The sequence below is a fragment of the Eutrigla gurnardus genome (genome assembly GCF_963514095.1).
Source record: "Eutrigla gurnardus genome assembly, chromosome: 16".
NCBI lineage: Eukaryota > Metazoa > Chordata > Actinopteri > Perciformes > Triglidae > Eutrigla > Eutrigla gurnardus.
Window position 1 is genome coordinate 12967804 of NC_139927.1, and position 24953 is coordinate 12992756.

The window sequence follows — 24953 nt, forward strand, 5'->3', positions numbered from 1 at the left end:
GTGTCCAGTCAGCTAGATTGAGACATTTCAAGCATCAGCAAACGATTAAGCATAAGGCTGCATCATAACAATGTGCAAAAAGTGAAAGGTAGGATGCACTGTATGTAATCTGGTACTTCATACATTAAAAACATTAAAAATATTAGCAAAACACATTCTGTCAATCAATTCCTGATTGATCAACTTATCGTTTGAACTGTCAGTTTTAAAAGAAGCCATTTGTTTCCTCAACGCTTCTTTGGGAGGGAACTGCTCCATTTAAATCAAACACAATCTGCATACTCGGTAAATAAAATATGAAACATCCAAATAATTAAAAACATTGTAGACTTTGTTTTCGGGGTCAGCGTGGGCCGATCCGAGAGAACTCGAACTAGCTCGAGTTCCTACTACACCAGTGTAAGGGAAAGATTGTTAGAGAACAAGACATAATTCTAGTATTCTGGACACCCGTCAGCATCACTAGAAACCAGTAAAACCTGAAGATTAGCTGGCCTGCTGTACCGAAGCACTTCCAGTCCTGAGAGTGCTGCAACAGCAGCTGTTGAGGTCAGAGGGAGATAAGGTGACTGCTTATTAAGCCGTTTACCATTTTATAACTCCGGTCTGACGGCTAAATAACCACAAGGAGCACAGTTAAAGGATAAAATAGTTTATTTTATAGTCTCATAGTAAAGGTAGGCCTCAACTTGCAAGACAATTGTTGGCAGTATGTACAACATACTTGTAATTTCCATGGAATGGAATCGGACAAAAAAAAAAAAAATACCTATTACACTAATTGTATCCTCCTAAATGGGAATAAAATGGAAACAATATACATACACACACGTTTCCTAGACACACAAAATGCTTCCTTTTTTTTCTTGGGGAGGGGGGAATTCAGCAACATTGATTTTTACTGTGTAAAGCACAACACATCGACAGGGAATCGTTTCACTTCCTTGTACTGCAAAAGACGGGAGCTACCTTTTTGACATTCAATACCTATTTCATACCCTTAAGGAAAACTACATGTGACAAATTGGTATTTTCCCATGACTCGTGAGATTACTACAAAATGCATGACATACTTTTAGAACTTGAAAACATCCAATCAATGCTTCTTTATAATATATAAAATGAGATGCCTTTACGTATTCAGCCACCTAAAGTCATTCACTACTTCAAGCTAAAGGACAAAATACGATACAAGTTTAGGAATATTCTCCTTCAAAACATCAATTTCAACAAAAGGAGTCATGTTTTTCTCTCTTCTTTTTTTTTTTTAATTCTCGTGTTAACAAACATGTCAGGCAGAAAACATCTGTAATCCAGTGGGCCTGAGGTGGGTATCACTAACATTTGCTTGAAAGCATCTTCACATTCTTCAGTGGAAAAAAGTAGGCTACAAATGTTTCATTTTTTTTTATATTAAAAAGGTAAAATTCTCTGGAACGTTTTATCTAGGTGTGTGTGTGTGTAAATTCTAAACAGGCTTTTATCAAGAATAACAAAATAAACAAAACAAAAAATATATATAATATAGCAGTGCTTGGAGTTTGCCAGGCGCACCCCTCCCCCCTTCCCCCAAATAAAAAAAATAAAACAAACAAACAGGGAGGAGGAGGGGCTTTATTGAGGGTACAAAAAAAGCATCAAGTCCTTAAGTAGCCAAGCTGCCACTTTTTGGGTTTTGGATTGTAGATTTTGCCAGGGGGGAAATACCAATGACAGAGAAGCAAAAGAAAAAAAGGAAGGCAAGGGGATGGGGGGGGGGGGACCTGAAGCTCTCATGGGTTGAAGCAGTCATCCTCCACCCTGATGACTTACTCCCTCCTGTACTTGGAGATCGGGTGGAAAGAGACAATTGTGGTGTGAGGAGGTTAGAGTGGTCAGAGTCTCCAGTGCGAGCCTACCCACAGATGGAGGAGAGAAAACGAGGAGGACGGCGAGGGAGGCCGGCGGTGGTTGTTTTTGCCGTTAGCACGAGGGGGGGAGTGGTCGATGAGCCTCGAGAGCTTTGAAGGCTGCATTTCCTCTTGCCCTCCTTTGTGCCCCACTGCCTCAAATCTTGGCCCGGGTTGTTCTGCCGCTCCGCTCTCTAGCTGGCCTCCACGCGCAGCTTCTTCCTGTTGGGCGGCTCCTCCGCCTCCGACTCGGAGCTCGAGTCAGAGCCTCCGTCGAACGCCGACACAGCGCTGCCCTTGGGGTTGGTGTACAGGCTGCTGTCAGATGACGAGTAGCTGGCCTGGAGCTGGGCGGAGCCCTTCACCTTCTCCAGAGCACGGACTGCATGGGCATGGACACGGACACACACACAACACACACACACAACACACATACAACACACACACACAAGAACAAACATGAATGGAGGAAGAAGATGAGAAAGATGGACAGGTGGATGTCAAAAAGATAGTGAAGAAATATTCGGGCTAGAGACCGGGCAAAAATCTCGTCAAACCAAATGTGTGCCGCTGACCACAGTCCTCACAGACCTCACAGACCTCACAGACCTCACAGTCCTCACAGACCTCACAGACCTCACAGTCCTCAGTCCTCACAGTCCTCACAGACCTCACAGTCCTCACAGACCTCACAGACCTCACAGTCCTCAGTCCTCACAGACCTCACAGACCTCACAGGCCTCACAGACCTCACAGACCTCACAGACCTCACAGACCTCACAGACCTCACAGGCCTCACAGACCTCACAGACCTCACAGTCCTCACAGTCCTCACAGTCCTCACAGTCCTCACAGTCCTCACAGTCCTCACAGTCCTCACAGTCCTCACAGACCTCACAGACCTCACAGACCTCACAGACCTCACAGGCCTCACAGGCCTCACAGACCTCACAGACCTCACAGACCTCACAGACCTCACAGACCTCACAGACCTCACAGTGCTGACCTCTGAGATTTGCAGAGAATGCAAAATGGATATTATTTCTGTTGCACCATCCATTCATATATAACCCCAACTTGCTGAGTGGGAAGTAAACCTCAAACCGCTTCCTCTTCACATCCAGTTTGTCGTAAACAACAACTACCCCAGAATCGACAGTACCACCGAGGAGGTGCAGCTTAATTCTGCTGTTAAAGTCAAAGTATTTTCTTAAAGTTGGTTTCTATTATCACTTCTTTTTTTTTTTTTAAATCAAAAGAATCTGATACATTTACCTTGGCTTCTTCTGCTGTACTCGGTAATAAATGCAAAACACTGCTAATGCTGAGGCACAGTGGTGCTTGTTTCATTAGTATTTAATAACTAGCTAGCTGCACATACCCCTCTAAAAGAAGAGGGCCAAATGGTAAGAGGTTAAAAGGTTAATAAATGCTTGGACTTTATACTACGAGACCATGAAATAAGTGTTTTGCCGCAAACCTGAGTTTACGGATGCGTTTCTGTGGCTGAAATTAATAATCAAGAATATTACTTCCTTGCTGTAAAAGGGGAAATCTAAATTAAAAAAACAACAATCAATAATTAATTCAGGCTTCAGCCCTGCATGCGTCTCAGCCACTGCCTCACTGCCAACTTTGAAGAGAAAACCCTCCGAGTTATAGGAGCTTGGTGGATCTAAGATAACGGGTTAAACTTCCGCTTTCCATTTCTCTCATGTTGTTGTGGCCAAAACACTTTGAGATGTTGAGATGGGGACTGTTAAAGCTATTTTATCATTACGATCACCACAACTAAAACAAACATGGCATTTCCTTGCCCTCCCTTCTTGCACTTCACTCTCACTGGCTGGAGCAGGTCATGTTTGATTTTCTTCTGGAGGATCATGGGAGTCCCAACCGCTATCAGCATTGATTGAATCCCCACAACCACCACATACGAGCACAGAGGTTATGGAAACAAAATTGTAATACACAGTCTAAACCTCCAGTCTAAACCATGTGTATCCCCAACTCATAGACTGAAGTGGACATAGTCATCGTGTCGTCACCCATTGGTTTGTGGACTATTCTTTTAAGCCTCGAGTTGGGCGTTTTATCATAACTGGAGGAGCGGCAGGTGGATCTGACAAACAAAGCAGTAAATCAAGCGGAGTAGCCTTTCTCATAGACTTCCGTGCAATCGGACTTCTTTTTGCAACCAGAGAAGTCGCCCCCTGATGGCCAGCAGAAACAATGCAGGTTAAAGACACTTCCGTGTTGGCTTCACTTCTCAGAACCGGAAGAACAAAGTGATAGTGGAACGGTAGCTTTGTTACCTTGCTGCTCCAGCAGTGCGTTCTGCCTCTTCAAGTCGTCGATGTCCTGCTGGTGCGTGTGATTTTTTCGTCTCATGTATTGGATGTACTCTGTGGCTTTGTCTAGGATTTGAGCTCGAGACGCCTGTTTGGCAGACTGCTGTTAGTGACACATGCAGAAATGAAGCAATGACACATATATACAGACTTCTTATGACATTTCTTGCACAAACGTGCGTCATATCATAACACTGCAGTATGGAGCAACTTCAGAAGTAAACTACGGCTACGTTTACACGACAACGGCCTCTCTAAGAATGGGAATGTTGGTCCATAGCATTTTTAAAAAGTTGCGCGTTTAGACAACATTGTTTTGAAAACGATCCGCACGCACACAGATCTGCAAAAACGAACCTTAAATGCTGCGGCATGCCAGGCCAGTAGTTAGCGGTGAAACTAATAGATAGCCCTTCCGGTGAGCCTCAATCCATCATGCGTACAATTGCTTTGTTTTCTCAGTGTGGTGACAAACATCATGGCCAACATGCAACCAAAAGTCTGTGAAGTGCGGCTAAAAATGTCCTTGGTTGCACCGGTGCGCCTAACATTTAGCTGGTCTGTTTATGTGTGTATCGTATTGTTTTTTCCCCCACCAACATACAGTGAAGACGGAATACCATGGACTGAGCCAATCAGAGGCAGAGTAGGGGGTGAAACTGTAGGCTTGTTTGTTTTGACATTTAAATGGAGAAAAAACAATTATCTTAATTTTTTTTTTTTTATCTTTATTTCTGTTTAAAGTCATTCACATAACGTGTTAAGAAATGACCAGTGTGTATGGGAACTGTAACAAAAGGGTAACACGCTCTGTCACCGTTACCACGGATTGGTTTTGTTAGTTGACAATATTTCGCCCTGGAACCAGCATTCAAAAGTTTTCGTTTGCAGCCCCTGTGAACGCAGTTGTCGTATTATGCTGAAAACGTTGTCGTGTAAACATCCCCCAACACATCACTGTCAGGGTGTGCCTTGATTACAGCACACAAACATGCTGCTGCAGCCCGTTAACTGACTAGCTGCAAATCCAACATTTGCTCCATCTCTAATTAATACTGCGTTGTCATAAAGCTTCCCTTGTGACCATAAGCTATTTGGCAGCATCGGGGAGATTTGCTCTCATTAGGGCTGGGTATCATCTGACATTTTCCATTAGTATTCTGGATGGGCTATCCATGTTTCTGTAATAGCAACACCCTGGTTCCCTTCAGTGTGTTATCATCTAAAACAAAGTCCACCTCGTTATGTCATATAAAAGTTTTTTTTAAGCCACAAAAGTAGAGCACAGATCAAAATATTACGGCCGGACACAACTCATTTAACGATAACTATCACTGGTGAGCGTTTTGTCTAATCTGGTGCAATGTGGGCATGCTGCAAGATCAATATTATAAAATTTGAACAACAGGCATCGCACGTACGCAAGTTAAATTAGCTAAATGAAATCAGGTCTGAGCAGATATACAACTCCAACTTCCAAGGTTTCTAGTAAACTTAATACCACAGACGAATACAGTCTGTAACAACAAGTATTGAGATTGGTACCCAGCCCTCGCATTCTCTCCATATTCTGTTTCCTGTCACAAGAAAAACAAGCCCTTAAACGGAGCTACAGAGGGACTGTCCTGGGAGGGAGGTGGGGGTCGAGCACCGAGGCAGCTGAAACGCGACACTCCTTACAGATGATCAGCAAACAACCCGCACGTCATCCCCTTAAGCAAACTGGTCTTTTAATGTATGCCCAGTTACTGAAGCCAGAGAGGTACTCTCAATGTCAGGGATGTCAAAACAGGAAAAGAGCAACAAAATGTCCTCATAATAACTTCCTGACGCTGGTCCAAGGATTTAGACTGCATCACTGTCTCACTGCTGCCAATCTGCACTCGTCCACCATCTGCCCTCCTCCCAGTCCCTTCAACCACACACACCCACACCTACATACATGCAGTACATTCACACAAAAAATGACATCACGGCAGAAATGCAGTCATCCAGTATCATTAGCAGTCACATTCACACACAACACATACTTCACCTTATATAAAAACACAAAATATGAAAAGATTCCTTACATGAGAGCCTGAACATCGTGTGCCTGGAGGACTGGCAGGCTGAGCTTTACCAACCTTTTCTCCCTGCAGGGCGGGGACAGAGTCCCGGAGGCTGTGAAAGCTGTCTTTGATGTGGTCCCTACGTTTGCGCTCCAGCGCATTGTGGTGTGCCCGTTTGTCTGCCTGCAATGAGAAGAGTCACAAGGCCTTCAGCCTGACAGCAGAGCAGCGTGGGTAGGGGACAGCGGGTGTCCCTGGTCCACCTACACAAACGGCTCTGCTGCCATTACAACACATTCACGCTCGTAATCATCATTCCCCATACATATACATATATGGATATATTCTTCTTCTTTTTTTTTTTATGTCTTCCGGTCCATCATATTAGATGTTAATAACAATGACTAGCTAGATAACATAGCAGGAAGATAACACCAGGGCTCTAAATAACGATGACTTTCGTTACTAATCTGCTGATTATTTTTCTTGAATTAAAGATAATTATGAAAAATGCTCATCACAAATGTCTGAAGCCAAAGGGGACAGATCGATGAATGCTTCTTCTGTCCAACCATCAGTCCAAACCCCACAACATTCAATTTACGATCACATAAGACAGAAATTAAACTCCTTACGAGTGGCGTTTATGCTTCGAAAAAATAATCACAGATCGAACCCTAATTTCTGCTAGTTTCTAATCAAAAAAAGCTCATGCTTCGTGTAATTATTTTTTGTTGCATTATGTTTTTACAATTTACGACATCGACCAACCCTCAACCAAAAAGAACCGACCTTAAAGAACACTCCCGAGGACAGCTTTTATTTACGTTAAATATTGACGTTTGGAGGCTAACATGAAGCCAAAACACACTAAAAATGACTTATTGCGTTAGTAGCCGATAGCTGATATGGATGCTGTTATCTGGTGGAGACCTTGTGAGGTCAGTCGCACTCAGATGCACCACAAAGGAGAGAAAATAACCACCTTATATATGTTTTGTTGTAGCCAGTCAGTAGATTAAATTTAATCTTAAAAAACAAATTAACAAACTAGTAAATCTAAAAACTACTTTGCTAACAGATTAACAGAGACAAAAAAATGGCAGACGTGAACTGCACTGTCAACCAATTTGAACTTTCATCACTAGAAGTTGCTGCATTCTGTGGCCTTTTTGTATTGTGGCCCCCTCCTGAGCTTTGACTCCCCTTCTTCATTGGGGCCCAAAGCCAACCCCTCCCAATGCATTTCTGTCCCTCCCTCTCTGCAGGAGCACACAGGGGCGGCCGTTCAAATTCATGTCCGGGCCAAAGTCAAGCCATTCAGATGGAGTAAGATGGTGGGCGAACGAGAACAGCAGATGTTGGATGAGGATTACGCCGAATTAAACGACACAATTGCCGACAAAGGCCTCCTGAAATGGCAATTGGCGTGGCTACTTTTGGAGCCAAAATAAGCCAAATTGGTCATAAATCATTTGAGGGTGCTGCATGGCATCACACCACATTGTTTGTCATTTTGCCAAATAAAAGAACTGGCTTCAACATAACCACCGAATCCTCATTTTATACATTCCCAATGAACACACAACAGCGTCAAACAGCCTCCAAATTTCAATCACACATTCATTGGACTTTTAAGACATAAGATGGCTGCCATGATCACATGACTAGAGGCAGGCAGGAGATCAGATTGCTGGCTGTAGTTCGACCTGTTTTTAGGCCAAACAAACCACAGCCTCCAATCACATCTGATTCTGGCTTAATCCACGCTGTCACCAGGCTGAGACATTAAGTCCGACGCCCAATCAAATCCAGCACAAGCTCGACTGATCATCTAGCTTCATACGCCTCCAACAAAGCGAGGCCCCGATTTTAATATTAGTAATCAAACAGCACGGCTGCATGGTCACGGCATTGCCTCTGGGCAAATGGGAGACAAAGTAGAAGTCACATGACCCGGTATGATCCGACTCATTTTGTCTGAGGATGACGTAAAAAAACAAAGTAGCTACAAGTGAGACAATGCACAGGTTAAGACATGCCTGGCCGATGTGTTGAGCGTGACTCAGTTACCGACATATGTAACGAATTCAAGCAAATATTTAGCAATGTGATGCAAAGAAACGGGACAATGACCAAGCCGCACAAGGTTAACCATCAGACTAAAGTCCACACATATGAAACTGACACCGTAACAAAATTCAACGCTCGCCTTGTGATAAATCTGGCTGGCATGGTGACAGCTGCTCCTGTGGCCTATTGCACAAGAGCCACAAACGATCCAGGAGAAACAAATCCACGAGGATGAGGCTCCAATCCGTCTATTTACTGATACTTGAAGGCCTGTTCAATCACAAGTCTGGCAGCCATTGTGGTGTGCACCGTTTCAGTGAATGGAAAGTAAAGGAAGTACACGTGACTGATTTCCTGTATCCAACAACAACTGAAGACACTAAATTGTAATATAATACAAAGTACACTTCAGACTTTGCTTCCACTGTTAAGTGTATTTTTTATATCCCATGTAAACACAACACATTGCTTGTGCTTTATGTATTTTTTCCTTGGACATGACATTTTAAGTTGTGTTGATCTCATTTGAGCATGTGATCAGCTGAAAGCGAGGCCTTTTCTCCACCCATAAAAACACCAATCTTTTATCAGACACTGTACTTAATATCATTCGTCGTTGAAATGCAATTAAGATCCCAGAATGTAGTTAAGGGCTACTCTCTTGAGCTGCTCCATACACAATTACTTGGCAATTATAGACGTTAAGTGCCCTGGGTGATATATTGTGGGCACGATGTAATGGGCTACTTCTAAATATCGCCACCTCAAGGTAAAATCATACCAACTTATATTAGTCTTTATACTATAATGAACTCGAATGAAGAGGGCAGATGTTCTGTTTCACACAGCAAATGACACACACACCTATCTATCTATCTATCTATCTATCTATCTATCTATCTATCTATCTATCTATCTATCTATCGGATGTCTGAACGACCCCAACAGGAAGTGTTTTTGTTTATAATCCAGCAATTTAATTACTTTATAACTTCACCGTGACGAACACACCCTGAGATAGATACAGAACATATTCCAGAACGGTGTAGCAAAATCACGGGAGCCAGATCCTGTGACGGTTCACTGATATCTATACACCTTTTTTTAATGCAGCTAATTGCACCCGGACATGTTCTGGTGCCTCCCTAGCTGCACGGTATCCGAGTTAAACACATCAGACACCACATGAAAAAGGTGTCCAGTTACCTAAGTGCAACCATTATCAGCTTCATCATGAAGCCGATACCTTTTGCTGGCTTGCCTAGGAGGCCACGCCAGCTGAGCCCGTCTATTCATACCTGACCACGACACTTTACATAACTGCTCCAGGTGCTCAGCGATAGAGCTGGTAGCCGCCGCTTCCTCGGTACTGATGGCCGTCTCACGTTCTCTGCATGAAAGGCTACACTTCTGACGGGCTGGTGGAGCACATGGAAAACCTTCTTATACTAATAATGGTGAAAACACCAATAAACTAGAACCGCCAGTGGGTGAATGACACCACTGCTGCAAAAATAGAATGGAACGTATTAAAAAATTCTTCTAGATTACAAATAAATCTGGCTTCTTAATTCATTATTTTATTTAGTCTATAAAATGGCAGCAAATAGTTTAAAAAAAAAGTCCACCACAAAAGACAACCGTTTTGTTTAAACAAACCATTAGAAAAATGAAATCTATTCAATTTACTCACTTTTAAGAATCTAATATTTTTGACGGTTTTGTATATAATACGACTTCATCGATTTAAATTGTTGCAGATACATTTTTGGCCAATCAACTCAAAGTTTTAGCTCTATAACATAATGAAGACGGCCAGTCTCCGTTCTTACAATCACACAACAGACAGAATATTGATGAAGGATTCAATGTCTGCCACGCGAATAGTGCTTAAAAGATTTTGCTTACTTAAAATTCCACTTTTACAAAATGCAATTTTAAATTATAAAGTACACAGCCTGACTGACGATATGAAAGCAAGGGAAAGCTGGCTGCCGTCCACGCTACTAAATATTTCCCCCAAATCATGCAGCTCCGTTTGTATGGATGTGCATTTTAAGGTCTCTTTCTCTATCATTTAAGATGATATATGGAACTGTCTGACTCTGAGCGACACAAGCATCTATCGGGACATACAAATGTATGCTTATTGCTGCAGTTATCGAATTAAATAATACTGAGTGAACTGAAATCAGATTTGAGTTTGTCGTGTGGCTCTACGGTGGAAGCAAATGTAATGATCAAGAGGCCTGTTTGAAGCCACCAGCAGGGGGAAACATCCTCTATCCTAATATCACTAATATATATTCCATAATGTACACCATAATGTACCGAATGCCTTTCTGCACTTAAATTCTGGAGGTAGGTCGTTATGTTGTGCAGCCTGTGCAGAATCGTGCGGGTTGTTTTTTCTCGCTGGTATGCGATGCAGACATACGTCATTCATTTAGGCTGCCAGCCCTTTAGTGGCGTGTGGAGGGAAGATGGCTCTAATCACTGGCTGCAACACAGGAAAACATCCTGCAGCACCCCTTCCTGACACGAAGGCTCGCCCGAGCTGCCGCTGCTCCGCTAGTATGCAACAACCCCTTCTCCACACCTTTTCTCCCCGCACATCCGCCATCATCACCGTGAATGCAGCATAAACGCAAAAAAGGAGGTCTCTCTTTTACCGAGATGACCTAGATGTGTAATTTGCACACACACAAAAACCTGATCACGAGCGGAACCCCCGTGGTGTGAGGTGAACCGCCAGGGGAGGAGGGGGGGGGGGGGGGGCGACTCGGAGCGGCTAACTGGCTGCCAACGAGCACAAACAGCTTTGTATTGACCGGGGGAAAATAATAAACATCCAACAATTAAGCCTTTGTAGCGGGATAAAGCTTTGGTCTAAATATAGCTATCGTGTCACCGTCTCCCTATGGCCGCGGACAGACAGGATGGGGGATACCCTGCAATGCACGGCTATCGCCGATGTCGAGGAACAATCGCTGCGCTGATATCAAATGCACTAAGAGGAGGATGACGTGCACAAATATTCAAATTAATAATTGCAGTCGCTCCACAAGGCAGAGAGCAGCACATTCACGTTCTCGTTCAAGCAACATCTACCTCCACAGTGTAACCTCGATTAAATACCAACACAAATAATAATAATAATGAAAAATAATAAGCAGAATGTGATGGATAGATTAACTTTGCAACAGTGAAACATTTCTCCGACATTGGACAAATCCCCCCCAGCATTACGCACCACACAGTGATATCTCGGCGAGTCTTCCTGCAAAGAAACAGAACAAAAAGTACAATTGTAGCCATAATTGTTCAGCAAATCTTCATGTCTCGTTGAAGAGTAAAAACATTTAGCAGGTCTACAATGCTCTGACGCAAGAAATGCTAGTGTTGCGTATCAATTAACAGGAATCCCGACACGGACGCACACACGCACATACGAAAACATACTTATCAAGACAGAGAAGCTAGCAAGCTTATCGGAAGCTAACGCTAGCTGAGCCGCTAGTTCAGCTAAATCGTCAGCTAGCAAAATAGCATCCGTAATAAAAAGGTAAGAAAGTGGCCATACTCACGTCACTATCGACTTCGATATCATCGTTATCACTCATTCTTCAATTAAAATAGTCTAGTTTAAAGGGACGGGCGGCTAGAAAAACACCATGAATCAGCTTAGCACCAACCGGCGCTCCAACAGACAGACTGCTAAACGCTCGCGTTCTGTTTGGACGGAGCCGAGGTGGACGCTACCTCCTCCACGTGACTACGCTCACGCGCACACGCACACACACACACACTGGGCATGCGCAATATCACGGGCGGGGCGTGTGGGAAATGTTGTCACTCGGGCATTTTTTCCGCGTTTCGTTAAGAGAAAAAAGCTCACGTCATTGGAGGATTCTTAACGTAGACTAGTCCAAAGCGAGGTGTTCGTGAAGTGACGAGCGATGGAAATGTTAGCGAGTTCCTCAAATTGTATTAAAATACAAAGCAACGTCTACGCGTATACTACAACACCCAGGAGTCAGCTTGCTTGTGACGTCACAGCGTCTTTCCCCTGAGACGCATAATGGGAATTGTAGTTGGAGTCATATTTGCGTGTCAGAGGAGCTAAATAAGGCCATGGCTGAGACACGTGGATTTTGAAGAAAGCGTTTAAGAAACACGCGCGCGCACACACACACGCACACACACACACACACACACTCACACACACACACACGCTCAGGTCCAGATACAACAGCCTACACATGTGCACCAATCACGTGTTTTCTTCCTCCTATCACCTATAATTCAGCTCTATATTTCTATAACTGCATTGCTATAATAATATTTGTTGAACTGAAACAATGAGTCGATTAATTGATAAACCCAATGACAGAAAATTTGTATTTTTGATCGTTGATTACTTGTTAAGTATTTTTACAAGCAAAATGGCCAAACATTCCAGCTCCTAAAATGTGAGTATTTTGTGTTTTTTGGGGTTTTTTTTTGTTTGTTTGTTGTTGTTGTTTTTTTGTCTTCTATAACAGTAAAATGAATATCTTGTGGGTTTTGGACTTTTAGACAAAACAAGCACTCTGGGATACATTGACGTTCATCTTTTTTAACTATTTACTGATGTTTCATTGACCAAACAATTAATGAAGAGAATTATCACATACTTATCATTGGTTCTTGCCTTACAAATCTGATTTATAACCACGATGCATGCAACGCCTTTACACAACACATACCATGAAGATTATTTTATATACATGTAATAGAGATGTAGTTTGTGGACTGGTCTCAGGACAAAATGCAAATAATCTGCTGTGGTGCTTTCTTTGCACAAAATTGTGCTGTGGATAAGGAGCTTACAGTGTGGATTATTTTGCACTGCAACAGTGGATCAGTAAATGTGTACAAAAAAAAAGCTGGTAGCAGCCTCATCCATTCTCCCGGCAGGTCAAGAGGCCACAGCAGCTGCGGGCGACACCCTGCCCTGCATGCAGACACAGAGCTTAAGACCTGCACTGACCTTGATACTACCATCTCTTCTTTAATTAACAACTCCTTCCTGTCTAACCTCTATCTCTAGTCCTCCTGCCAATTTTACACCCCATCCACCATTTTATAGAATCATAATGTATGTCCCGCTGCAGTGGAGCCAAACGGGGTCACCCAGAAACATGGTCCATAACACTACAGCCTATGGAAAGGACGACAACACAATAAGGCCAGGCTTTTTAATAATGCATCCGCTGCAGTGAAGCCTCTCTGTCCTCATGGACGACAGCAAGAAAGCATCTGGCTGTACGTGTGCTATACAATTGCATTTAAAACGACCTCTAGGGACGGGTAATGTAACAGAAAAAATATGATAATGAGGCAGAGCTCACACAAACCATGATTTTTCTCATCCGCCTTCTTGCCACAGCCTTCCCCCCGAAGGCCTGAGCTGAGTTATGAAGTGTTTTAGCACCATTTAAGTCCATAATATTCAGGCAGCAGGGGGCTCAGATATTGATTAGCTGTGGCTGAGGCAAGAAGGGGGGAAAGTAGTAAAAATTCCAGGTATGTGAAGTACTTAATTATAGAGGCTGAATATTCTAGGCGGAGGTTTCCTCCCCTCCCCCAATGTCCTTACAGGGTCAGCCTGTTTAACCATTAGAAAGCCTTCCTTTTGTCCCCCTCCAGAATATTGCAGAGTACATTGGAAGGGCCCCATGCAGGGCCTGGCCATTGTTGTCAGTTCACAAGTTATGAAAGAGAGAGGCGGTGGGGGTGCACTGTCAGATATATGATCAGATTAAGGGTCGAGTACTTTCTCTTCATGAAACGCCTCCGGCGAGCGTAATGTAGTTTTGTGGATTGATATTTGAAAACAAATGCAGTCTTCCATAAGCCGAAGCATTTAGGAAGTGAACTTACAAGTGATGGGTAATAACATCTTTATATCTTTATAATATGTTTGGTGTCTTGCTTACATAGAACACATAGAAACTAAAATACACCGTCTATGTATTTCCAGTAATACAGTTAATAAAGTGAGATTTTCTCTCCTTACTGATATTTGTGTGATCTTTGAGGTACCGTCTGTTTGTTAATGACCACTTTATTTTGAAATGCAACACATGATATGCTTGATAGAGATTCGTATTTAGAGCAGTGTGTGATTCAAGAGCGCTACTGATTATGTGTTTGTGGAACGTGGACTAGTTTACTGCACTGTTGGAACGGAGGATGACAAACCCAGGGTTTCATTGTTCAGTGATACTCTTATTTACACAGTTAACTCTTTGTGAAACATACTTATTAATCAGCACGCCACACAGAATGCAGTCTGTGCAGTTCTTCCACTAGATCCCTTTGAGAGCTGACTCACCTGGGCTGATGAGGCTTCAAGCGTAAGCATCTGGCCAACTCAGTGTCTGTCAGCTCCCCCATGGCTGCTGGTTCTGTTCAAACACTTCTTTGTTTATTATATTATTATAGTTTATTGCATATTCATTTAATTTCACCAAAAAATACATAAACGTATTGAGATATTTTAGTATCCAAACGATAAATTAATTCAGAATTTAAAATAAATAAATAAGAAATAATAAGTAAATAAAACTGAGTGGAACAAGTTTGGACATTGCTTGAGTTCTTCATTTGAATGAGTACTGTACTTAAGTACACATTTGAGGTACTTGTACTTTACTTGAGTATTTCCGTTCTCATCTCAGAGGCAAATATTGTACTTTTTTTTTAAACTGCTACATTTGTCTGACAGCTATAGTAACATTTCAGATTACATCATTTTAAGTTTACACCTACACTTCAATTTGGTGTTTTAAATGTACTTGGGTTTTTTTTCTGATAAACTGACAGATGCATTGTTACTGTATGGGTTATATTGAATTAACCCGTGTGACTCAGATACGTGGATGTCACAGGATAGCGACACATTACTTGTAATGTTAATCTAAATATGTCCCATAAGGAATGCATTAAGAAGTCTCCATGCCTGGCACAGAGCTGCATGGGGAAGGAGTTCCTCTTCCATTCATTATTAATCCATGAGGAACCTTGGCATGAGCTTTCTTGTAACAATCTGTGATCTGCATGTAATTTGTGATCACATGCGTGAGTGTGTACTTGGCAAAAGCTAATCAGCTGGCCTGCCAGAATGCTGTCGCCGACCAGCCAGATCATAATCGGCCATTTCGTTTCTAACTTTCTCCTCTTGACGCATCCTGAGGCCGTTTCTTTGGCAGCAAATGTCACTGTGAGTGAAGGATCTTCCTGTCAAAAGTAATCCAAAAACAAACATTTACTCCTCTCAATTGTTGAGGCACCGGTAACAGAAAAATCTGTTGTGATGTGGAATGAACATTGTTGTCTCTTGGGGGTAAACATTTATACAATATGTTCCAGGCATTGGCTGCAGAGCCTCATTGTATACACACATATTTCCTACAACACAAGGACAGAATCGCATAGCTCTATGGTTTATTCTGCGTTTTCCACGTCAGTTAGATCAGATGTGAGGCCTTAAACCTCTCTCTCGTGTGATGCCGGAGCTGCAGAACTCAACTGTTGCACTAGATGGCACCGAACCAGAAACACACAGGTGTCATGGGTGACTGACAGGAAAGACAGTCGATTCTGTTTCAGAGAAAAGAGAAGCGGAACCGCTGGCCCAACAGGAAACAACACAATACATTCAATATGAATCTGTCACTTTTACCCGAAGCAGGGAGATGTGTTTGTTGGTGGGGAATCTAGTCATCTTCTTCTTTTTATTTGTTTCTTCACACAGGTGCAAAATAGATCATGTGTGTGCACACAGCATGCAAGTGTGCCAGTAGGGAGGATGTGGTCAAAAACTCAGGGGTTGATTTGAGAGTGAGGTGCTGAAGAAAAGTTGGTGCTTTGGGTTTTTCCTTTAGTTGTCAACAGATTAGCGATTGAAGTGACCTGTGGCAGGAGGACGTATTAACGTAAAACAAGAATATGTATTGGTGATTTTTTTTTTATTTGATTGGAAATGAGCCTTACGGCATGCAGGAAACGCATTGTTATGATCTTCACTTTTATTGAAACATGCTACACAAGTTCTGTCCAGATTTCTTGACAGTTTTAATATTATTTTCCTCTGTGTTTTTATTTGTTTGAAAAATGTTATCTTATTTTATATATATATATATATATATATATATATATATATATATATATATATATATATATATATATATATGGCAACTCTATGGCAACACATTTGTACATAAACATTTATTAAATGGTTTACAACACACGCAGGCATTGTGATTTATTCTTTGTTTATTAACTTTGTTTTTACTATTTGTTTGTTAACTGGCAACATTTCAAACAATATCTTTTATAGGAGAAGTTATAATCAGTGGCAAATGAATAGCATGTTCATGGTATGAGATAAAGATGTCACGTAGTGTTTCTGATAGTTTTGGATGTCAGATATGTCACAAAGGAATATAATCAGGTGATCAAGAAAAAAACATTTAATATCTCCTTTAATAAATGATAAAGAAATCACAATGAAAGGCAATTAAAACCAACTTGTATCATGCCCTGCTGTTTTCATGCAGGCCTCTGTTTCCTCTGTTTGGTGTGTTGGTGATCAGCATCATCACCAGCATCGCCATAGGAAGCTCCATCTCGACAGTCTTCTCCCCTCGTGGCCATCGGAGCTCCGCCTAGCTCTTCAGACTCAACCAACCGTGCGTTATTTGATCAAAACGCACGGTGACAGGCTTGTGTTAGGCATGTCAGGGAGTAAAGAGCCTTCCTTTATGCATCCATGACTTATGAATAAGGGCGCGGAGGACAATTGCTATGGAAACAGGCAGTCAGAACAACCAGCTGTGCTTCACCATTCTGAAATTGGCCTTTCCCCCGGAGAGGGTGGGCCCTCTGTTCCTGTTCCCCATGGTCTTCATAGCCTTCCAGCTGATGGAGGTGCTGCTGCTCATCGTGCTGTTCAGGTGCCACCAAAGGTTCAAAGGGGAAGTTGAGCCTGACGCCAGGTTTTTAAAGGGTTGATGTGGCGATGAAAGAAAATACAAGACCTGACAACTATATCCTCATTTTGGTCAAATGTGAGGATTTTTTCTGTTTTAAATCGCTGTAAATTGAATATATTTGGGTTTTGAACCAAAATATAGACATAGAATAATACATTCGATTTCTGTCTTTCTTAAATGTAACCGCTCTTCATTGACTTCATCTGAAGGAGATTATCTGAAATCATTTCTGGCAGCATTAAAGTCCCATTGTGCTTGACCCCAAGAAAATACAGTCGATTTGACTCTAAATGGTACCATCGTTTACTACCAGACTCACAAACACATTTTACCTCCAGGCTTCTCAACCAGCAACAACAACCCTGTCGATCATATCGATCACATGAACACTTCTGTACATTAAATGTACATTACCTTCATTATTGAAGATATTCATCGACACATTGCATTATTTGTATTCCTCATGTCCTTGTCCATTGCCCTCATTGCTATTCTACTCACTAGGTATATTTCACTACAGGTACATTCTAGATGCGGAGTTTGGTTCAACGCTTCAAAACAGCCAAGTGAAGGAAAGAGAATCAAACTGAGCCGAGAAGTCTCCGTGTGTGCCAGTGTTGGTAGTGCCTATCATTGATGATAGCGCGCTTGTCTTCCTGTCTTACCGGCGGCGGGAGTACAAGGGCCGTGACGGAGAAATCGACGGCCGCCGGAGTCTCCGTGTCCCCATCAAAGACTTGAGTACTTCCTACCCCATTGTTTTACGGACTTCATCGCAGGACAGAATTTTAGCCCCTTTTACTTATTTAAACATTTTTAATTGCTGTTTTAAATCATTTTAATAAATTATTCAAACTGAGAAATGCTGGTCTGTTAACGGTGGTGATCATTTTGTTGCTGGTATTTTTAGAAAAAGAACCTCGCACCATTGGTGACATTATTTTAAATAGCTTTTTTTTAAATACATTTAGCAGTTTGGCTTTCCTTAGGCTGGGTCTATGTAACCTGTTCTGAAATGGTTCTAATATAATTTATATATCGTGATATGTATCGTTATCGCAAGAGGCTGCAATGTATATCGCAATATGGATTTTAGGCCATATCGTCCATCCCTATGCCCAGAGCACATCCCTCGTGACGCCACAGTAGGTGACTTCTTTTTGTAGATGAGTTTTGACATCTTTAACTTCTTCTAAACTAATTAACTGTTCCTCCTGGAGAAATTAACAGCACCTAACTAATTTGACAAATTCAACATGATATGCCCATTAAAATTAGTTTTGTATAAAGAATAATATTGATAACATAAAGTAAGCTCTTAGTTTGTAAATGTCATCTAAAACACTTGTTGTTTTCTTCTTCAAGTGTTGCCATGGTAACAGCTGCCTTGCCAGCATTATGCAGAGATTCCTGCCATCATGGAAACTGTCTTTTCTGGGTATTCAAACTCGGTGTACCAGGTGTGGTTCCCCAAATTCAAGAGGTGATTGAGTCCATGAGAAGAACTATTAGAAAGGTGGAGAGAGGTCAAAAGTTGGAGTCAAAACAAGTATTCGGACAAGACAAGGCACAATTATGTCAGTATAGAACTGCAAGGAAGATGTATACATTTGTGCAAAGGAAAGTGGATGTACTCTATAACAAGGTCATGAATCACTTGGCAATGCAAATGATAAACACACAACCAAACAGCATTATAAAGCACGGATGAGCACAAGATCAACGATTTAGTTAAAATGTTTTATTGTTTAAGTCCACCGTCTTCCTACACCATACAAACGCCAATCGTATTTTTTTCACTGAAAATAAAATCCGTACGTACAAAAATGTTGCATTTTTTTTTTCCAAACTGTTCTACACATTCATTTAAACCACAGTAACATCAGACACAGCACCAACAAGCATTCTTGGAATTACATTATACACTTATGTAAAACATGAGTCTTCAATGCTGTACACAAAACCCTAAACTGAAAAAAAAAACTTTAATTACAATGCTATATTATATAAGCAACATCATTTTAAAGTGTTGAAATCAAAGTGTTGACCCAAAATAAAATAAAAGTTCTAACAGTCAACATGAAAATTGAATACCCATGACATTAACAGTTAATTTACTGTACAGTTGTTAAACTGCTGCAACCATGTGCACAATTGTACAGTGTTCTTGATACTGATGATGCCAATAATACGCTTCTAAATCTTGATCAAACAAAAAGCACATGCAAGCAACCTCAGGTATAGATATCACGCACGCCAGTTGTGGTAACTAAAGTCGGAAAAATACGGGGAAAAGAGGTGTAAGGACTTAGAAACAAGCTTTCGGGACAAAAAGTGTGGAAAATGATTTCTCCCACTGATGAGTAAAAACAAGCAAACGAACTGCAAAAAAGTAAAGTGGTCACACGACTTATCAAAAGCATCGCAGTGCTGCCAAAAAACGAAAAAATACAGATTACCTCTTCAAAGTTTTTAAAACTTCACTATAAAAGTTTTTTTTACTTTACTAACCCACAATGTGAAGCTTGTCACTGGTTAACTCGGGCGTGTGCAAGGAGATACACGGCAGTAGAGGACCTGCAGCCTAGTCGGATGGAGCTGAGGACTCACTGGGTGTAAACACACAGAGGGGGACACGAACAGTATCACTGTAACAAGTGTCTTCTTTTTACTTTATTTAGTTTAAACGCCCTATAATGGCAAAGTATTTGACTGTCTAAGGGTGTGTTGGTGAATGTAAAAAGCTTCGGGATGGTTATGAGGATCCAGAGAGGGGAGAAAAAAAAAAAAAAAAAAAAAAAAACTTTACTCGAGGTAATCTCTTGTCTCTGCATTCAGAAGGGATCATGTGAGCTCCTGATCCTGCTGAATCACGCTGTCTCTAATGTGGGTTCCCATAAACGCAGCGTTTAGCGCTGGCTGTCAGTAGAAAGAGAGCGAGACCGAGATCGGGAGCGAGATCGGGAGCGGGAACGAGAGCGGGAACGCGACATGGAGGCTCTTTGGGCAGGCGGAGGGGAGGGTGGCGTGCCAGACTTGCTCGTCTTTGACGACCGTTTAACCGGCTCCTTTGATTTTGAGGATGGTGAGGACGCGCCGCCGACAGGGGAGCCACTGGGGGAGCGAGAGCGGTTGTGGGCCTTGTGGGCGGGGCTGCGGGAGCGTCGCGGGGACCGAGATGGAGAGCGACCGCGAGAACGGGACCGTGAGCGAGAGGAGCTTTCAGACCGGGAACGACTTCTAGACCTGTGAAAGAGAAAAGAGGGAGAAGAATTAGGTTAAATACACATTACTGTAACACATAGTAAAAAAACATAATACACGGAATGGAATGGAATTCATTTGCACAAGTACTTCTATATAATCTATCATTCAAATTGATCCTAATCTGCTTTCTCTCAGGTTTAATTGTGCTGCTGTCACATTTGATTTTCTCTCACAGTAAAGCACCTAAAGAAATACAAATTTAAAAAGTCACTTGTCCCCAATAACAATTCCTACTTCACCAAGTCTGCACACTGTCATGGTTTCTGTTTTGAATATGTCCATTTTACTTTGTTTCCATAAATTCACGCAACAGGATGTTGCCGTAAAAGCGTGTATCTGGTCAACCTACGCTGTGTTAAATACATTAAATGATCACATTCAACCCCACAGATCTGTTATGATCAGAAGAGGGCTTCCTGTGTCAGTGTTGTGACTTTTGAGGAGTTAAAAAAAAAACCATGCTCTTCTGAAAAGCACGTTCGTGGCACAGTAATAATAAAAAAAAACAATAGATTTATACATTCACAACCAATCAATGCTTCCCAACAGCACGGTTACAGCACATTACAGATCAGAACAGCTTGAATAAAACTTATAAACCATTTCTAGCCATGTTTGAGCCATGTTGTTCATGCATTTAAGCTTAGCGCTTATTGTCATTAAAAAAAAAAAACAGAAATATGAGTGGAAAGCCATCATTTATGTGCAGCCAATAATGACAGCTCACCTCTTCCTGGCTGCCTCAATGAGCTTGATTTTCCTGCCATTGATTTCCTTTCCAGACAGTTTGTCCATGGCATTTTTCAAATCACTGCCAGAGGCAAACTCAACAACTCTGTAAAAACAACATGAGACGATATTAATGACAATCTTAGATGTGCTTCGTCTTAAATTGGATAGCAATTTTAGCTTGATATGGTACATACAGCACATGCCGTGATATTCATAAGCCAATTAATGCCAACAGAGATAATGGTCTTACCCTTCGTTGAGCTTGGGACGATGTGCATCTGCAAATGTCACCTCTCCAGCTTGTCTCATGAAATCTTTCAGGTCCTACACATGTAAACATCAGTCAACTTATGGAGAGGCACAGGATACAAGTACAGCAGAAGACATGAAATAGTACTGATTAATCCCAAAAAGAGAGATTGTTAAGATTGTCTGAAAGGACTACACAAGCTACTGCAGATAAGGAGGATGAGTCCAAGAACCTTGGAGGTGGATTAATCAGCCAGGCATTCAACAAAGTGTGCTTTAGAAAACAAATACAAAAGTTTACTTAAGATATAATGTTTGCCAATTTACAGGTAATATCAAATTTGTACATTATGCTACAGGGAAAAGTATTTTGCAAAAGGTTTTAGATTCTTGGACTCATTAAAACTACAGAGACATGAACACCATCTGCATGAACTGAACTGCAGTGGCTCCACTTGGGCAGCCTTTGGCATCCAGAGCCCCATTTTCCCTGGCAAGGAGGGCACAGGGCTCCAAGCCGGGACCGCCCCGTCTCGGCACCCTGCCTCAGTAAAGAGAGTGAACAGGGTGGAAGAGAGGAAACTACTACCTGGGAGCGAAACCCTTTGGGTGGGCAGCAGGCTCTCCAAGCCCACCATAACCTCGGGATAACAGCAGATTATATCCATGGGCACCTGGGAGGAACTCACACTCTCTCTCTCTCGCGATGTGCGGGAACACCAGAAGGGGTAGGGAGGGGGGATATCGATCGACTGAAGCCCCTCAAATTAACGAACCATCGATCAATACGCCATCACCATCGACTCTCGCTCTTCCCTCTCCTTTCTCTCTGCCAACTCTCTGTTTCCTCTCTCTCGCTCGCTCTCAGCCACACACCAGTCATCCCCCTGCCGTGGACAGGGGGCGTTGCGAGCGAGCGAAGGGGCCGCCAGCGCCTCTAGTGTGGAGCGAGCGCTCACAAGACCAGCAGGCATCAACTAGGAGTAGGATAGACTGGCTGACACCACAGGCTCAACCCAGACAGAAGGACCCAGAAGGGGTTAACTCCACCATAAGCGAGCTCTTCCATATGACACAACAGTCAGGCTGGCAAATAAAGGGGTGGAGAATTGGTTAAAATTTTGAAAAAAAGAAACAAATTATGTGTTTTCTTCTTGTTACTACTATTTAAGTCATTACTTAACTGCATGAGATGCAGATTTAATAGAGCGGCCATTATTTAATTTAACAATTTGGCCTTAGCACAATAAAATTGTTGACTCCTTAAACATATTAGCAAGTTATAGATTTGATTCCAAAGATTCTATGTCTTTTAACATCATGAACATTTACAATCGTATGTGTGTATTGTTGGAAGCAGACTGTTTGAGCTGATAACATTTGTGGTGTTGCAGCTTGCAGAGACTAGCTGAGTGTAACAAAAATGTGGCAAAACGAACCTGCCAGCTGACGCGAGAAGACAAGTTCTCCACGATCAGGCGGTTCTCAGTCCGCATCGGAGGAGGGTTCCTGCTGAAACAAGGTAAGGGTATGAAAAAAGACTTAATCAACTGATTGAAAACGTAAAGATATGCAGAGTCTAAAGGGCTCTCAATAGCTACTTGTCAACAGCAAGGCTAGTTCATGAATGTCAATGATCCTTGCCATTATAAACATGGGTTGCAATAATTCAGTAGTTACCTTTCACCAAAACCGGGCCATTTAATCCACACACTTACATATAAATTGAGACCATTTCCTTCCTCATTTGAATGCCATGAAGTGAAACTTATCTGCCATCATGACCCGGCGTTACCAAAACGTGTGACTGATGTCAAAGCTTTACCTCCGACTGTTCTGGGAGCCTCGCCCATAACGATCAGAGAAACGTCCCCCTGCACTGCCGCCGCCTCTGCCACGCCCGCCACGCAGACGTACGCGAGCATGCTCAATGGTTACCCTGAAATCACAGCAAGGAACATTTATACATGTTCAGTTGATCAGTATTGTTTTTTTTAAAGTCTTTTAACACATTTACAACAAATTCCTACCTTTCATTGCACAATTCTTTGCCATCAAGCTCATAAACGGCATCTTCTGCATCTCGAGGGTCGTCAAACTCCTACAACAAACAGACACAACGTTTACAACAACACTTAACGTGCCTGATCAACTCCATGCGTATCATTCTTAAATGTGTGAGGAGAGCAGCACCAATCTATTTGTAATATAGTGGTACAGCCTTTCTTAATTCATTGTATGCAGGTAGATCTGTGCTCTTAGGGTTGTGCAGGTTCTGTGAATGCTATTGTGCATCGCATGATGGCACGATAGCATTCACCAAAGGGTCCATACATACGTATCAATAGTCAGTAAGACATTTAGCACACATAGGATGGATCTAAGCTCAATTTGCATGTGACTGCCATAGAATATATCTAAATGCATTTGAGATTTCTCTGTGGTTGTTGTGAATATAACAATACTGACCTTGAAACTTGAATGCTTAATCTTAAACGGGTCCACGCCACACACATTACACTTGTTAAATTAAATTACGCTGTGCAAACGGCTAGAATCGTCATTTGAACACGGGCGACAGAGGTCCATCTCTCCGCGCAGCTGTAGCGACTCACCACAAAGCCGAAGCCCCTCTTGAGGTCGATATCTCGGATGCGGCCGTATCCTTTGAAGAATCTCTCCACATCCTTCTCTCTGGCCGACGGGCTCAAACGGCCGATGAAAATACGACACCCGCTCATGGTTGATGCCGTTGCTGACGGTTATCTGCAAACAGGCGGAAAAGTCACACACGTTATTTTCATGCAGCTTCAGACGGAGAGTGACAAATAACGGCGACGAACGCACCCATTTACGTTACTCGCCCTGTGTCATTTTTTTTTTGGCTAGCAAGCTAACGAGACAAGTGTGGGGCCTAACGGCCAAATGTTTTTGTTTCCTCGAGCAGTGTTCAGCGCCAATTTAAGCTAGCGGTATTCACACAAGACAGGTAGCGTGTATTTTAACAACAAAACGAAAATTGCGCTGTACACGTACATTTGAAACGGTCCTGGAGTCGTTCCTCGTAGCCTGTCGAGGGAGACCGTAAAATCAAACAAAATGGAGCCTCTACCGTTCAGTTAGGGCACGGAAAAGAAGGAGGGGGAGGGAGGGGGTCGTTTCTCCTTCTTCTTCGTCTTCTTGTTCTTCTTCTTCATCTTCTTTGAGGACTACCGCCACCTTCTGGAGTTAGCTAACTCCAACAGTGCAAGGGACCCGAGGGGCCCCAGCAATATCTTAATTCTCTTTTTTTCAAATTAC

The 24953-nt window shown here is 42.3% G+C and overlaps 2 protein-coding genes across 13 annotated transcripts; both read right to left on the reverse strand.

The window, feature by feature from the left end:
* Positions 1-636: 636 nt before the first annotated feature.
* max (myc associated factor X) lies at positions 637-12113 on the reverse strand. Of its 11 annotated transcripts, none has more exons than XM_084030879.1 (5): positions 11952-12113; positions 11618-11644; positions 6367-6474; positions 4205-4328; positions 637-2271 (listed from the first exon to the last, which is right to left on the reverse strand). In XM_084030879.1, the coding sequence occupies exons 1-5, from the start codon at positions 11985-11987 to the stop codon at positions 2084-2086; spliced, it is 483 nt and encodes a 160-aa protein (XP_083887005.1). In that variant the 5' UTR covers positions 11988-12113; the 3' UTR covers positions 637-2083. The 11 variants fall into 11 exon arrangements, with proteins under 11 accessions (XP_083887005.1, XP_083887004.1, XP_083887003.1 ...); XM_084030878.1 differs by having other exon boundaries at positions 4205-4340; XM_084030877.1 differs by having other exon boundaries at positions 4205-4343.
* Positions 12114-19131: 7018 nt separating this feature from the next.
* srsf5b (serine and arginine rich splicing factor 5b) lies at positions 19132-24808 on the reverse strand. 2 transcript variants are annotated; one of them, XM_084030673.1, is made up of 8 exons: positions 24690-24808; positions 24269-24419; positions 23684-23754; positions 23479-23592; positions 23093-23162; positions 21655-21728; positions 21400-21507; positions 19132-20651 (listed from the first exon to the last, which is right to left on the reverse strand). In XM_084030673.1, exons 2-8 carry the CDS (start codon positions 24392-24394, stop codon positions 20315-20317), a joined length of 900 nt encoding a protein of 299 aa, XP_083886799.1. In that variant the 5' UTR covers positions 24395-24419; positions 24690-24808; the 3' UTR covers positions 19132-20314. The 2 variants fall into 2 exon arrangements, with proteins under 2 accessions (XP_083886799.1, XP_083886798.1); XM_084030672.1 differs by having other exon boundaries at positions 23093-23165.
* Positions 24809-24953: the final 145 nt, after the last annotated feature.

What these genes read in the sequence shown, in the direction of transcription:
- max (XM_084030869.1), bottom strand. Translation starts at nt 11,987, where the DNA reads ATGAGTGATAACGATGATATCGAAGTCGATAGTGAC. An exon ending in CACGATGTTCAGGCTCTCAT is followed by an intron (nt 4,344 to 6,312) that starts GTAAGGAATCTT and finishes TGTCACTAACAG; the next exon opens with CAGTCTGCCAAACAGGCGTC. An exon ending in CGCACTGCTGGAGCAGCAAG is followed by an intron (nt 2,272 to 4,204) that starts GTAACAAAGCTA and finishes ATGCCCATGCAG; the next exon opens with TCCGTGCTCTGGAGAAGGTG.
- srsf5b (XM_084030672.1), bottom strand. Translation starts at nt 24,394, where the DNA reads ATGAGCGGGTGTCGTATTTTCATCGGCCGTTTGAGCCCGTCGGCCAGA. An exon ending in AGAGGGGCTTCGGCTTTGTG is followed by an intron (nt 23,755 to 24,268) that starts GTGAGTCGCTAC and finishes TGTTTGTTGTAG; the next exon opens with GAGTTTGACGACCCTCGAGA. An exon ending in CTTCTCGCGTCAGCTGGCAG is followed by an intron (nt 21,729 to 23,092) that starts GTTCGTTTTGCC and finishes TTACATGTGTAG; the next exon opens with GACCTGAAAGATTTCATGAG.